Genomic DNA, 15,952 nt, shown 5'->3' with positions numbered 1-15,952 from the left:
ACCTTTCTAACAAGTCAGTTTGTCAAATTGATGCCCTGCTAGAGCTGCCCTGCTAGAGCTGCCCTGCTAGAGCTGCTCTGCTAGAGCTGCCCCAGTCAACTGTAATTGCTGTTATTGTGAAGTGGAAACGTCTAGGAGCAACAACGGCTCAGCCGCGAAGTGGTAGGCCACACAAGCTCACAGAACGGGACCGTCAAGTGCTGAATGAAGTGCGCAGCCTGTAAGAATCGTCTGTCCTCGGCTGCAACACTCACTCCCGAGTTCCAAACTGTCTCTGGAAGCAAAGTCAACACAAGAACTGTTCGTAGGGAGCGTCATGAAATGGGTTTCCATGGCCGAGCAGCCTCACACAAGCCTAAGATCACCATGCACAATGCCAAACGTCTGCTGGAGTGGTATAAAGCTCACCACTATTGGACTATGGAGCAGTGGAAACATGTTCTCTGGAGTGATGAATCATGCTTTACCATCTGGCAGTCCAACGGACAAATCTGGGTTTGGTGGATGCCAGCAAAATGCTACCTGCCCCAATGCATAGTGCCAATTGTAAAGTTTGGTGGCGGAGGAATAATGGTCTGGGCCTGTTTTTCATGGTTCAGACTAGACCTCTTAGTTCCAGTGAAGGGAAATCTAAACGCTACAGCATACAATGACATTCTAGACGATTCTGTGCTTCCAACTTTGTGGCAACAGTTTGGGGAAGGCCCTTTCCTGTTTCAGCATGACAATGCCCCTGTGCACAAAGCGAGGTCCATACAGAAATGGTTTGTTGAGATCAGTGTGGAAGAATTTGACTGGCCTATTCAGAATCCTGACCTCAACTCTATTAAACACCTTTGGGATGAATTGGAACGTAGACTGCGAGCCAGACCTAATCGCCCAACATCAGTCCCCGAACTCACTAATGCTGAATGTGGCTGAATGGAAGCAAGTCCCTGAAGCAATGTAGGAACATCATCTAGTGGAAAGCCTTCCCAGAGGAGAGGAGGCTATTATAGCAGCAAAGGGGGGGACCAACTCCATATTAATGCTCATGATTTTGGAATGAGATGGTCGTCATGTAGTGTAAGGTAGCTACTGCGTGTGCACATTTTCCAGACTGCACCTGAGTTAGCCCTTGGTAATGACTCTCAGGTCCATCGCATTACACATAAGAGTTGTTGGAAGAAGGAGGCTTCTGTAGGGGAGAGTTCTGTTAAGAGCCACAATGCCTGAACATTAATATTCATTGCTTGTGGTGCGGTTTTGGAAGCACAAGGAACTTATCTTTCATATCAGTGAGAAATAATAATAAAAAAGGTTCAATTGAAACACACCTTTTATAGTTTAACAGGCTCAAACAGTATTTGAGTTTGTATTTTGCATCTTTGAAATTATTTTGATGTGATAGAGTAAAGTAGAAGCTTTATGTTTCTATAGCCGTATCACAATTGAGAATCAATTCACGTTTAGTTGGAATATTTGGCTGTTTTGTCTTCCAGGGCCAATTCACCCTTTAAACAGAACATGTACGGTCCTTGGACTAACTCACATTAGGCTCCATTAGTCCAGTATTGGGCTACACCTGAGTATGACATGTACATTTTAATGATGAGGAACATCTGAGAAAACAGCTTAAAATATTAATAATTTTCATGCAACATGTAGACAAAATTAAATATACAGCAGTTATTTTTTGTGTCAAGAAAGAGATATGAAAAATATTTCAAAGTAAACAGAGTAATGTGCGGGATAATAAATTCCTGGCAACCCTGCGAAGGACCCCTTCGTCGTCTTCTCCTACTAGTCAACTGCAGTCACCGGCTTGGCGCTGGCTTTCAGCGGGGGAGGGTTTAGCTAGACAGTTTAGCAGGGGCGATTATTCCCGGATTAAAAGTAGGCAGGAACTGTGGGAGAAAGGCTGAAACACTGTTCTCGAAGTTTTGGCGCAACTTTATTTTCAAGGGTTCGACAACACCTCCCTGGAGAGGTTTTTCCAACTCATGGAATACATAAATGAAGCGAAAATAGGCGTCAGGCCTGTGACCAACTAGCTAACTGTTAGTTTAGCTAACGTTGCTTTCCACATATCTCGCTATCCACTAGGTGTTGCCACCGTGCGTGACTAACTTCGTTAGCTTAGCTACTAGTAGCTTTATTGTGTTGTGGATTGATACAGGCCCGGTTAGTTTTACTGCAAATGTGTCTTATTTTTCAAAACTTTTAGAAAGTTATTGCTAACTAGTTATCTGAGAGCAACATTCTCTATCCTTCGCTGAAATCAAAGTTGAGCAGTGTGTGTTTTGGACAAAGTGATTGCGCTAGCCAAGCAAATTTGACAGGCGTTTGTTTTGTTGTTGATCAAACGTAAAATAGCGGTCACCCAAGCGTCCAGGCAGCTGTCATTCGCTCAGAAGAAAGGGACCACCGACCGGAGCGAACCTTTTTCCACACCCAACCCGCCAGGACACCCTGTAGTCTGCGGCTGGCCCCAGAAGGAGCTGGCCACACGGCACTGCCTGCCCAATGGAGGAACATGACAACATGGATTATTTTTACCAGCAGGTCCTGCAGAAAGACGTTACCCGCAGGCTGCAGGTCGGGCAGGACCTCATAGACTACCTGAACGACCCGCAGAGGTCCACCGATGTGGAGCAAGACAAACCACGGCTGGATAAAACTGTAGATGAGCTGACGGGATGGGTCAACTCCAGCAACTACAAGGTGAGGGGACGTTGCGGTGTACTTTGCAGAGGTCCATTGTCCCCCAATCGATCCTGTTTTTGGTAATCGTTGACTAACTAGTTACTTTGAGAGACATGTTTGTGGTGATTGGATGTCGACAGGGAATATATACTGTAGGGATGCCTAGCCAGGGGTGATGATCAGTGTGGGGACAATAGCTAGCTAGGAAGCGAGAAAGAAGTTGCTCATTGGATAACGAACTGCCCCCGCCGTCTCACTGTAACAGATACAGGTAACTGACTAGATAAAGGAAACGCCAACGTGGTGTCTATAGGGGCGTTGGGCCACCAAGAGCCGCCTGGACAAAGATTCTACAAGTGTATGGAACTCTGTTGGGGCGATGCGACTCCATTCTTCCACGATCAGTTTCATCATTTGGTGTTTCGTTGACTGAGGCGCGCAGGAACTACTCCTGCTTTCCATATAATTTGTATCCCTCATTTTCCCAAGTGTTTCCTTTATTTTGTGAGTTACCTGTATTTTGAGCTGTAATTGTACCGAATTGAGCTGATCTGATTCAAACAGCCCACTAATGTCCTCCAAACTAGGCCTGCAGTTTAAAAGGGTAACATTTTCTTAAATGATAGCCGACGCTAGCTAACTGCTAACCATCAACGATTGTTCAGCCAGTTAGCTAGAATAAACAGCGAATAATCTAGTACTAATACATTTAATACAAGTGATATGTTATCTTGTGACTCTCAATGTGATGGGATTGAGTTCGAGATCCTTCAGTTTTTGGTTGTTTTACTAGCCCAGACAGACGGCTAGTAGTGGGCTGTGTATGTGCTTGGAGGAGGACCCCATTGTCAGAGGAGCACCCAGACTAGAGCAGAAGATGGGGGAGGGGTCAGGGCACCCATTGTGTGTGTCAATTAGCGAGTTCGTTTTGCATGGCCCACTGATGGTGGAGTTTGAAAGTGTTAGACCTTTCCATTGGTCCTTAAATTAGATCTCCACCCATCCGGGACACCGGTCCATGCAAAACGAACTGGCTCAGTATATCATATCGGTATCTGTGGAAAATGCTGGAATGTGGCCCTTGTTTTCTTTGCTAAGTTATCTCCTAAACCCAGACAGTTATGTCTGAACCATGGAATGAATCCCTGCAGCAGACACAGAAGGTGATGTTTGTTACATTCAACTGGAGGTGAAACTAGTTCAGTATAGATGATTCTTTACCTTCCCTGGTATAACACCAGAGTTTAAGCCCATGGAAAGTCTCAGGCTGAACCGGGCTGTAATGAAAAAGGTCACTAGACTTTCCAGAGGATTCAGTGAAATAAAACTGAAATCAGCTCAAAGTATCGTATTATTTCTCTTAGGGTTATATATTATTATAATAGGATGACATAGTTTGACAGAAACACAGAATGTGACATCAGCACGATAATCACTTTGACCAGGGTGTGATTGAGTTAGTTATATGAGCCTGGTCCAATTACAACTGAACTCCCTATCCTCTTGTGAGCTCCTTCGGTGTTTACAGTACATGTCTATATTCACACAGCATCTCAAAGGAACACATCTAGAATCAGGTCCCACCTGTCTTTTATATATTTTTTTTATTCATCATGATTTTACCCTTCTCTTCAAATTAGAGATCCTAATTGGCTGAGAGCAGAAAAGGGGAGGGGCTGGCTGCTGTGAAGATGCTGAGTCAGCCCAGATGCGCTAGATGGAGGGAGGACAGAAGAGAGAGACTGAGATTGAGAGGGAGCGTGACTGCAGATAGGATTGGGATTCAGGAATAGCAAACGCGAGTGCAGGAGACAGGGAGATTTGATGCAGAGTAGGAAAGGAGGAGAGGTTGGAGAGAGGTCAAGAGTGATGGAGTCAGAGACAGGATGTGTGAAGCCCCAGACAGACTGAGACTCACTCAGAGAGCTGCTGTACAGAGGAGAGTTGTCATTTTTTGTATTTAACTGGGCAAGTCGGTTAAGAAGACATTTTTATTTACAATGACGGCCTCCTGCTGGGACGGGGGCGGGGTTAAAAATATAGGACAAACACACACATCACGACAAGAGAGACAACACTACATAGAGACCTAAGACAACAACAGCATGGCAGCAACACAAAACATGGTACAGACAACAGCACAGAGGGCAAGAAGGTAGAGACAATGTTGCTGCTTCCTCTTTTATTTATGGACTAAATATATCCCTCTCTCTTCCTCTCTCATTCTCCCTCTTTCTCCCTCTTCCTCTCTCTCAAACACACTGCAGCAAATTCTCCTCATGCTCATTGACATAACAGTAAGGCCATTGCCTCTGCAACACACACGCTCCACAGCAGCCACATTAATATTGCAGACTGCCTTATCTTCGCTCTCTGAATGTTTTAGAGCTGCTGATCCACTGGGTTGGAACCCAGGTTAGCTGCACTCTACTAAACTTACCCTGCTGAGCTAAAGCCTGGGATAGTGTTTAGGTCTCAGATAATGGGAGAATCTCAACTGTACACTCCTGGTGTCCCCTCGCCTCCTTCTCAAAACCCATTGGAGGAGAAGGTCAACGGTCCCTCCCTGTGACCTTCTCCTCAGTGGGTTTATAGAGAGAGAGGACGGGAGGAGTGTGCAGTTGAGATTCTCCCATTGTCAGATCCGAGTCCTCTGAACATGGTCAGAAAGGGATTCCCCTTCTCAGATGGAGGCCAGGCTTTTCCTCTGGTTGGGACGGCTGGTCTGACAGTTGACCCGGCAGTTTTGGTAAAGATGCTACTTCATCTTTATTGTGTGTTTCTGCGAGGTCACTACCAGCCAGACAACATGCACAGTGAGTCATGAACACTGGCTGACAGCTGAGGTTTGGTGTGTTGTTTTCAGTGTGTTAGTATCAGAGGGGCCTGACGATACCTGAGTGGACATATGGTCCTCTCTTCCCCTCCTCTTCCTCCCTTTAGTCACAGTGAGTGTGTTCAATGCTCAGCTAGCCTGCTGACTTCCCCCACTGTCACCCCCAGGTAAACTCACACACATACACAGCCCCCTCAATCGCTCTCAACCCCTCCAGTGGAGCTGCCATATGGCTGGGAGGGAGGAGGGAGGGGGTGTCTTCTCTCTGTCCTTTGTCCTCCCTTCTCTGTTCTCCCTACTCTCTCCTCTGTCCTCCCTACTCTCTCTCTTCTCACTCCTTCCTTTCCTCTTCTTTCTCCTCTTCCCTCTCTTCTGTCTCCTTTGTCCTCCCTTCTCTCTCTCCTTCTCTCTTCCCTGTCTTCTCTTCTCTCTCTCCTTCTCTCTTCCCTGTCTTCTCTTCTCTCTCTCCTTCTCTCTTCCCTGTCTTCTCTTCTCTCTCTCCTTCTCTCTTCCCATTTCTCCCTCTTCTGTCCTCTCGTCTCTGTCCTTTCTTCTCTCTGTCCTCCCTTCTCTCTTTGTCCTCTGGCCTCTCTTTCCTCTGGCCTCCTCTCTGTCCTCCCTTCTCTGTCATCTCTCCTCTGTCCTAACCTTCTCCCCTGTCCTCTCTCTTCTCTGCCCTCTTCTCTGTCCTCCCTTCCCTCTATTCTGCTTTCTGTTTTCTCCTTCATTGCTCTCTTTGCCTTGCCTCCACTCATCCCTCTCTCATCCCTCACTCTCGGTGTGTCCTCTGTCTTGTAAGCAGCCATCTTCTCTGTCCTCCTCCTCAGACCTCTGGACCTGGTCCAACATATGATGTCATGACGCCTTTGGTCTCAATACTCCACAAGAGCATAATCTGAGACACACTCTTTCTACCGCTCCCTTTTTCTCTACCTCCCTCTTTCTCTCTCCGCTTTTCTTTACCTCCCTCTTTCTCTCTCCGCTTTTCTTTACCTCCCTCTTTCTCTCTCCGCTTTTCTCTACCTCCCTCTTTCTCTCTCCCCTTTTCTCTACCTCCCTCTTTCTCTCTCCCTTTTTCTCTACCTCCCTCTTTCTCTCTCCCTTTTTCTCTACCTCCCTCTTTCTCTCTCCCTTTTTCTCTGCCTCCCTCTTTCTCTCTCCCTTTTTCTCTACCTCCCTCTTTCTCTCTCCGCTTTTCTTTACCTCCCTCTTTCTCTCTCCCTTTTTCTCTACCTCCCTCTTTCTCTCTCCCTTTTTCTCTACCTCCTTCTTTCTCTCTCCCTTTTTCTCTACCTCCCTCTTTCTCTCTCCCTTTTTCTCTACCTCCCTCTTTCTCTCTCCCTTTTTCTCTGCCTCCCTCTTTCTCTCTCCCTTTTTCTCTGCCTCCCTCTTTCTCTCTCCCTTTTTCTCTGCCTCCCTCTTTCTCTCTCCCCTTTTCTCTGCCTCCCTCTTTCTCTCTCCCTTTTTCTCTGCCTCCCTCTTTCTCTCTCCCTTTTTCTCTGCCTCTTTCTCTCTCCCTTTTTCTCTGCCTCCCTCTTTTTCTCTCCCTTTTTCTCTACCTCCCTCTTTCTCTCTCCCTTTTTCTCTACCTCCCTCTTTCTCTCTCCCTTTTTCTCTACCTCCCTCTTTCTCTCTCCCTTTTTCTCTACCTCCCTCTTTCTCTCTCCCTTTTTCTCTACCTCCCTCTTTCTCTCTCCTTTTTTCTCTACCTCCCTCTTTCTCTCCTCCTTTTTCTCTACCTCCCTCTTTCTCTTTCCCCTTTTCTCTACCTCCCTCTTTCTCTCTCCCTTTTTCTCTGCCTCCCTCTTTCTCTCTCCCTTTTTCTCTGCCTCCCTCTTTCTCTCTCCCTTTTTCTCTACCTCCCTCTTTCTCTCTCCCTTTTTCTCTGCCTCCCTCTTTCTCTCTCCCTTTTTCTCTACCTCCCTCTTTCTCTCTCCCTTTTTCTCTACCTCCCTCTTTCTCTCTCCCTTTTTCTCTACCTCTTTCTACCGCTCCCTTTTTCTCTACCTCCCTATTTCTCCCTCCCTCTTTCACCATCTCCCTCATCCTCTCTCCCTTTTTCTCTCCCTCCCTCTTTCTCTCTCTCCCTCTGTCTCCATCTCCCTCCATCTCTGTGGTTACCTGGCTCCTCTCAATCTGTTTGACTAAAATAGTGAATAACAGCAGTCAGGATCTCTCTCTCTGGGAGAGGGGGAATATTTTTACAGATTTTCTCTGGAATGTTGTGCTTCCATCGTGGTCTGCCAACATAAGCATTCCAGACACACAGCTCCCTCTGCATGAGATCAGATCCTAATCTCTCTCTCACACACACACACACACACACACACACACACACACACACACTGGAAAACTAGACTACAGAGAGAGACAGAACTCTAACTTTGATACTGTGTGTGTTGAGGGTGTGTGTGTCTCTCTGTGTGTCACCCTGTGTTGACAGTATTGTGTTTGTCTGTCCTGTAGGTGGCGTTGTTGGGGATAGACATTGCCGGGGCGTTTGTCGATCGCTTGGGGGAGCGCTTCAGAGGATACCTGGGGACAGGTGAGATGCTTACATTCCTCTACCTCTTCTCTCTTTCTGTTTCTCTCACTCTTTCTCTCCCCTGATTCATCCTCTGTTCTATATTTAGGCTGCACATCGTCTGGCTTACTGTAGGACCAACCCATCTAACCCCTTTACACACACACACACACACACACACACATCCTACAGCCCTCATGGACTGCTCCTGTATCTGCCTTTGGTGTGTGTGTGGTGTACTTACATAACTCTGTCCTGTCAGATCACTGCCGCAGGTGCCACCAGTTGTCATTGTCACCCAGGCTGGCCACACACACACAGTCTAGCTCTAGGAGGAGACAGGCTGTCAGACTCCAAAGGGAAAACGACCCTCTGTGACATTGCCTGAACCCAACTGAAAACACACACACTCCTCTCCTCTCTGTGGTGTGTGTGTAATGTCCTTAATGGAAAAGTTTAGTCTAATATCTCTCTTGGCGTTCAGGGCAAAAATATCCTCTAGACAAGCTCTATTGTCCTCTGGCTCTATTGTCCTCTGGCTCTATCGTCCTCTGGCTCTAGCCCTCTGGCCCTCTGGCTCTAGCCCTCTGGCCCTCTGGCTCTAGCCCCCTGGCTCTATCGTCCTCTGGCCCCCTGGCTCTATCGTCCTCTGGCCCCCTGGCTCTATCGTCCTCTGGCCCTCTGGCTCGATCGTCGTCTGGCCCTCTGGCTTTATCGTCCTCTGGCCCTCTGGCTCTGGCCCTCTAGCCCTCTGGCTCTGGCCCTCTGGATCTATCCCTCTGGATCTATCCCTCTGGATCTATCCCTCTGGCTCTATCCCTCTGGCCCTAGCCCTCTGGCCCTCTGGCTCTGGCTCTAGTCCTCTGGCCCTCTGGCTCTGGCCCTCTGGCTCTATCGTGCTCTGGCTCTAGCCCTCTGGCCCTCTGGCCCTCTGGCTCTGGCCCTCTGGCTCTATCCCTCTGGCTCTATCCCTCTGGCTCTATCCCTCTGGCTCTATCCCTCTGGCTCTATCCCTCTGGCTCTAGCCCTCTGGCTCTAGCCCTCTGGCTCTAGCCCTCTAGCCCTCTGGCTCTAGCCCTCTGGCCCTGACCCTCTGGCTCTATCGTCCTCTGGCTCTATCGTCCTCTGGCTCTATCGTCCTCTGGCTCTATCGTCCTCTGGCTCTATCGTCCTCTGGCTCTAGCCCTTTGGCTCTGGCCCTCTGGCTCTAGCCCTCTGGCTCTAGCCCTCTGGCCCTCTGGCTCTAGCCCTCTCTCAACAAATACAGAGGAGAGTGAGATGAGATCATAGTGATTAATGAGGGACATTAGTGATCTACACAGAACTGACTCACTCCCCACTCGCTGTGTGTTGTGTATTTCTGTTCCTGTCTCTCGTTGATGATGGGCTGTGGCCATCTTGTCCAGCGTTGTGAGGAGTGTGTGTCCAGTGTTCAGAAGAAGTGAAACCTCAGTCCTCTAATGCAACAGTTTAAAGAACTAAAATGACAATGAATGAAGAGATGAGTTTTTTGGTGAATACCACATTGAACTCCCACATATATTCAGTATGTGTGTGTTTGATGCTAACATCAGACGATGACGTGTGTCCGTCTCGGCAACAATGCCCCCCGACGCTGTGTGCTGGACCCGTATTGCCCCTGTTGCTTATGAAACCAGCTGTGGTAGCAACAACCCACCACACACACACACAGGCATTCCTCCCAAAAAACATCAGCGGGGGAGTGACATGGTGATGTCATCCTACAGCAACCTTCCTCGCCCTCGGTTTATGTGTGTGCGCGTGTGTTTGAGGTTCAAAGGGGGAGTCTGAGGATTGCATAAAACAGTAGCAGAGAAACTAGTGCCTCTAAGGAAAATCTCAACTCCATCTGGTCCAGACTCTGTTTCCTCTCTGTCTGTCTGGTCCAAACTCTGTTTCCTCTCTGTCTGTCTGGTCCAAACTCTGTTTCCTCTCTGTCTGTCTGGTCCAAACTCTGTTTCCTCTCTGTCTGTCTGGTCCAGAGTCTGTTTCCTCTCTGTCTGTCTGGTCCAGAGTCTGTTTCCTCTCTGTCTGTCTGGTCCCGACTCTGTTTCCTCTCTGTCTGTCTGGTCCAAACTCTGTTTCCTCTCTGTCTGTCTGGTCCAAACTCTGTTTCCTCTCTGTCTGTCTGGTCCAAACTCTGTTTCCTCTCTGTCTGTCTGTCTGGTCCAGAGTCTGTTTCCTCTCTGTCTGTCTGGTCCAAACTCTGTTTCCTCTCTGTCTGTCTGGTCCAGAGTCTGTTTCCTCTCTGTCTGTCTGGTCCAGAGTCTGTTTCCTCTCTGTCTGTCTGGTCCAGACTCTGTTTCCTCTCTGTCTGTCTGGTCCAGACTCTGTTTCCTCTCTGTCTGTCTGGTCCAAACTCTGTTTCCTCTCTGTCTGTCTGGTCCAGACTCTGTTTCCTCTCTGTCTGTCTGTCTGGTCCAGAGTCTGTTTCCTCTCTGTCTGTCTGTCTGGTCCAGAGTCTGTTTCCTCTCTGTCTGTCTGGTCCAGAGTCTGTTTCCTCTCTGTCTGTCTGGTCCAGAGTCTGTTTCCTCTCTGTCTGTCTGGTCCAGACTCTGTTTCCTCTCTGTCTGTCTGGTCCAGACTCTGTTTCCTCTCTGTCTGTCTGGTCCAAACTCTGTTTCCTCTCTGTCTGTCTGGTCCAGACTCTGTTTCCTCTCTGTCTGTCTGTCTGGTCCAGAGTCTGTTTCCTCTCTGTCTGTCTGGTCCAGAGTCTGTTTCCTCTCTGTCTGTCTGGTCCAGAGTCTGTTTCCTCTCTGTCTGTCTGGTCCAGAGTCTGTTTCCTCTCTGTCTGTCTGGTCCAAACTCTGTTTCCTCTCTGTCTGTCTGGTCCAGACTCTGTTTCCTCTCTGTCTGTCTGGTCCAGAGTCTGTTTCCTCTCTGTCTGTCTGGTCCAGAGTCTGTTTCCTCTTTGTCTGTCTGGTCCAGACTCTGTTTCCTCTCTGTCTGTCTGGTCCAGACTCTGTTTCCTCTCTGTCTGTCTGGTCCAAACTCTGTTTCCTCTCTGTCTCTCTGCTACCAGACAACTGTGTGAACTCGACAGTAACCCTGTCCCATAGAGACCCACTGTCTAATTAAGTCTGTCTAGTAGCCTCTGTACCTCCAATGTTTCATTATGGATTCAAGTCAAATTTTCAAATATGCCATTTGATTGTCTCTGTGTGAGTAAGTGTGTGTGATTGACCTGTGATTTGTGACATTTGTTGTTTTCTTAAACAAGTCCACTAGGGGGCACTAAGGTCATGTGTGTGTGTGTGTGTGTGTGTGTGATTTAATGTACATAATAAAGGGTACATGGTTATGTATTATATTATGTGCTGACATCTCTCCACAGTGGTCCCTGCGTTAGTGGACCGGTTGGGGGACAGTAAGGACCAGGTCAGAGAACAGAGTCAGACGGTCATCCTCCGCTGTATGGAAGTCACAGCATCGCCTATGGTGAGACATGCACGTCATATACACACAGCATCGCCTATGGTGAGACATGCACGTCATATACACACAGCATCGCCTATGGTGAGACATGCACGTCATATACACACAGCATCGCCTATGGTGAGACATGCACGTCATATACACACAGCATCGCCTATGGTGAGACATGCACGTCATATACACACAGCATCGCCTATAGTGAGACATGCACGTCATATACACACAGCATCGCCTATGGTGAGACATGCACGTCATATACACACAGCATCGCCTATGGTGAGACATGCACGTCATATACACACAGCATCGCCTATAGTGAGACATGCACGTCATATACACACAGCATCGCCTATGGTGAGACATGCACGTCATATACACACAGCATCGCCTATGGTGAGACATGCACAAAAGTGAGAGAGAGGGGTAAAGACGCACACTGCCACACGCCCGTGGTCAGACAGATCGTCCCCTCCCTGACTTCCTGTATTCCAGGAGCGTTAGGTGTCAGGCCTGGAGGTCTGCAGCTCCTGTAGATTGTTACAGCCACATTACATTATAACCGGATTACAACTAACTGGCTTTAATCAGGATATTTTAACCAGCTTGGCCTGCTGGGTAGAGGAGTTCAGGCGCAGAACTGTGAGAAGCTTGGCCTGCTGGGTAGAGGAGTTCAGGCGCAGAACTGTGAGAAGCTTGGCCTGCTGGGTAGAGGAGTTCAGGCGCAGAACTGTGAGAAGCTCACCTCTGAGAGCGAGAGTTTACAGCAACCAAAGCCCAGTCTCTCTCCCTCTGATTCTATCATTAATACATCATTCGCCAAAGCTGCCGAGCTCTAGAATAAGACAGTATCAGCAGCTCCCTCATCTGGACATAACCAGAACTGCATGGAAAATTACTTAACACAGACACTGTAACCTTCTCTGTCAGTAATCTGCTGAGCCCCCTTCACTTTGCCTCCCATAGACTCCTTCAATGTTAACTCTCTCTCAATCTTTATCTCTCTCTGTAGTATGTGTGGGAGAGGTTGCTTCCTGGTTTTAAACATAAGAATTTCCGCAGCAGAGAGGGCGTGTGTCTGGTTCTCTGCGCCACCCTCAACACGTGAGTACTTCCTCTTTCACCATCAATCACTTCCTGAGGTCACAGGTCATACGGAGAGGAAAGGAGAGAGAGAGGGTCATATACCACAGAACCCACTCTCTCTCCAGAATGAATCCTCTTACCTGGGTGTGAGAGTGAGGGACAAAGACCCACACCACCCACTCTCTCTCCAGAATGACTCCTCTTACCTGTGTGAGAGAGTGATTAGAGGTCAGAGTTGGTGGCTCTATAGTGACCTACCCTGAGTCCCAATCTGTCCACTTCTCCACTCATCCGCACATTTTTTTATTTAACTAGGCAAGTCAGTTAAGAACAAATTCTTATTTACGATGACGGCCTAGAAACAGTGGGTTAACTGCCTGTTCAGGGGCAGAACGACTGATATTTACCTTGTCAACTCAGGGAGTCGATCTTCCAACCTTTCGGTTACTGGCCCAACGCTCTAACCGCTAGGCTACCTGCCGTCCATTTAGAAGTATTGGACTGGTGTTAGGATTTAGGGAAGTGGAGAAAGTACTTGACTTGCAGGGTTAGTTTATGCTGCTAACACTACTATAAGGCATGCACCACTCTCTAAACCTAAAGCCTTTAGCATCTCCTCGCTAATTGTACCATCATCTCGCTAATAGCAACACTGTTGTGGTAAATTCTAAGCTGCTACGTAGCTAAAGGTCTCTCTAAAGCCTACTGGTGAATGCTACTGAATGATGGTTGGTTACACAACTAAACTCTCTCTTCACCCCCCCCTCAGGTATGGTGCTCAGCCTTTGAGTCTCAGTAAGATCGTTCCGTACCTCTGCACTCTGACAGGAGATCAGAACCCACAGGTAAGAGACGCTGCTTGAGGGTGAACCTGAATTGTCTCTGTCTCTGTCTGTATTTAAAGCCTAACATGTAGAGAATGTTCAATCAAATGTATTTATAAAGCCCTTCTTACATCAGCTGATATATCAAAGTGCTGTACAGAAACCCAGCCTAAAACCCCAAACCACAAGCAATGCGGGTTTAGAAGCACGGTGGCTAGGAAAAACTCCCTAGAACGGCCAGAACCTAGGAAGAAACCTAGAGAGGAACCAGGCTATGAGGTGTGGCCAGTCCTCTTCTGGCAGTGTTAATGTAATATAGAGAGGAAAGCCCTGTTACAGACCTGCTTTTGGTTTGAGTTCCGTTAAACCCATTGTGGAGAACATAGAAGTTCTAATCATTGTGTTTCTATGGTGGAGTATACGACAATACAGGAGTGCCAGTGTGCTGGAGTTTCTTATTCTAATCGTTTCCTCTGTTATTAGCCAGTCAATGGGAGACTGTTAACTAGCTGGGTGAGAGAGAACCCTGGTTTCACCACTGAAACATGAGACCCCAACCCCGTCTCACCCACAGAGTGATTATTGCGTGTGTCTATTAAGGCTGGGAATTGCCAGGGACCTCACCATACTTAGGTGCTGATACGATATGTATTTAAATTCTCAAGATTCTATATAAATTGCGATTCGATAATGAGCTTTTATTGGGATTCGATGTTCCAAACATATTGCTCACCATATGTCTGCTGCAGAGATGAGGGCCATTACAACGACTTCTGATCAGTCAGGAAAATGAAAGTGCTGAGAACAGGCTCCCTATTAGTTTGTTTTTTAAGATGGAACAAGCTGCAGGTACAGCCAACTAGCGCAAAAATAGTATTGCAGCATTGTCAAAACGATACAATTTATCATGAATTTATATCCTGATATGTAACTATTGATTTTTCTTTGTTGTTTGTTTTCGTCCCACCCAATCATTAGGGTCTGTCCCAGGGTTGAAATCTGTGCCTGTCAGCTACCCAATCATTATCCTCCTACACTCTAGGAATGTGACAAATGGATAATTTTGCTTAACTTTTAAACTGCCATTTCTTTTTTTGGTTCTCCGTTAAAATGATTAAAAACAAATCATAAAATTCCACGTCTATTCACAATGCAGAAAAATGGTTCTGTTACGTATGACCTCAAGGACTGGGGAATGAACTTTATATCTACCGCAGTCATATCCCCTTTAAAGCACCTCGGCTACGGCATGTTGGTTTGTCTGTAAGGTTACACTATGGCTTTTTAAATGCCCACACAAAACCTTCTCTGGAGATAGTTTCAAAGCGCCACTGAACGGCCATTTTACTTGTCTGTAAAGGAATGCCACTTCCGAAGCGGGACTAACGTCCATCACTAGGCGACCAGAAGTGTTAATAATCTGGAGCTGCCTGTGTGTAGACCGTTTTCTCCTACCATTAAATACTGTGGTTACCAAGACATTTAGTAGAAAGTACCCATCTTCCTCTAGGAATCGACTTACGATTCAGTCTTTTTGTAATGGAGGAGACTGATTAGTTGCCATACTTCCAAGAACACAAACACTTGCATCTTTCATAGCGAGCTAGCGAGGAACGGAGAGAGAGGGGAGGGGCACAGTCAGGTCGGCCACCAGGCAGAAAGTCAGAACCGTGCACTAGGCCTATCTGCCAATCAAAAACTGTATCTATTTCTTGGCTTGCAACGTCTCACAACGTCAGTAAAGCAAGGCCCATCATCAATGAATAGGCTAGGATACCCTACTAGCAACAGACCGAAGACTAAACACACACTCGCATCGGTAGTGAAGAGAAAGAGCAGCTGCATTAGTATTTGTTTATTTTGTGGGCAACATGGTCTTTTATCTACTTCCCCAGTGTCAGATAAACTCGTGGATGTCATTTTTTTGTCCCGACCAATCACCATCCCCCATATTCCTTGGCAGTCCCGCCCACACACAATCCATTCTGCCTCTGCTCTCAGCCAATCAGAATTTAACACTTGCAGTATTCAGCCAATCACAGCACCCTTTACAACACACCAAGCCAATCACGTCTGGAGCGCATGGCTCATGTGTGTGTACCCCTCCCCCAGTGTTTTAATCCCACTCAAAGAGGAGTGGACCTAATCTGTGTGTTTATGGAAAATCCGCCTTCTTTTAGCACAACACACACACACACACACACACACACACACACACACACACACACACACACACACACACACACACACACACACACACACACACACACACACTGGCACCATATGAATACACCCTGCCAAGTCCTGCAAGCCCAGTGAGAATGAAGGTTGTGAAGTCACATCTCACTGGGGGGTAAGAGGTGTGGGGGGTGGGGGTGGGGGGGTCGGTGGAAAGTTCATGCATTATCCCCTGCCGATCAGTTATCTGAGGTCACTCATCCTGTCTGTCCTGACCACACACACACTCCTGACGGTGTGTGTGTGTGTAGGGAGTTGGAATTCTGATGGGCTGAGCGCAGAGGCAGAATGGGTTGTGTGTGGGCG

General features: G+C 47.5%; 1 protein-coding gene across 44 annotated transcripts in view; it reads left to right on the top strand.

Annotated features, from left to right (window-relative positions):
• Nucleotides 1-1,768: 1,768 nt before the first annotated feature.
• The window catches only part of clasp2 (cytoplasmic linker associated protein 2), an 86,306-nt gene continuing 72,122 nt past the window's right edge, over nucleotides 1,769-15,952 (top strand). For 43 of the 44 annotated variants that reach the window (XM_090208965.1, XM_090208961.1, XM_090208962.1 and 40 more), the window contains exons 1-5: nucleotides 1,777-2,703; nucleotides 7,988-8,066; nucleotides 11,401-11,504; nucleotides 12,511-12,602; nucleotides 13,354-13,429. In XM_090208965.1, coding sequence (XP_090065091.1) covers nucleotides 2,506-2,703; nucleotides 7,988-8,066; nucleotides 11,401-11,504; nucleotides 12,511-12,602; nucleotides 13,354-13,429 — 549 coding nt within the window. In that variant the 5' untranslated portion in view covers nucleotides 1,777-2,505. Of the gene's footprint in view, nucleotides 2,704-7,987; nucleotides 8,067-11,400; nucleotides 11,505-12,510; nucleotides 12,603-13,353; nucleotides 13,430-15,952 lie in introns of all 44 variants that reach the window. The other variant, XM_090208979.1, reaches the window with a different exon arrangement.

This window comes from Oncorhynchus mykiss, chromosome 18 (genome assembly GCF_057628025.1).
Source record: "Oncorhynchus mykiss isolate SJ-2025 chromosome 18, ASM5762802v1, whole genome shotgun sequence".
NCBI lineage: Eukaryota > Metazoa > Chordata > Actinopteri > Salmoniformes > Salmonidae > Oncorhynchus > Oncorhynchus mykiss.
Note: the sequence above shows the minus strand (reverse complement) of the source record. Positions and strands in the feature narration are given on the sequence as shown.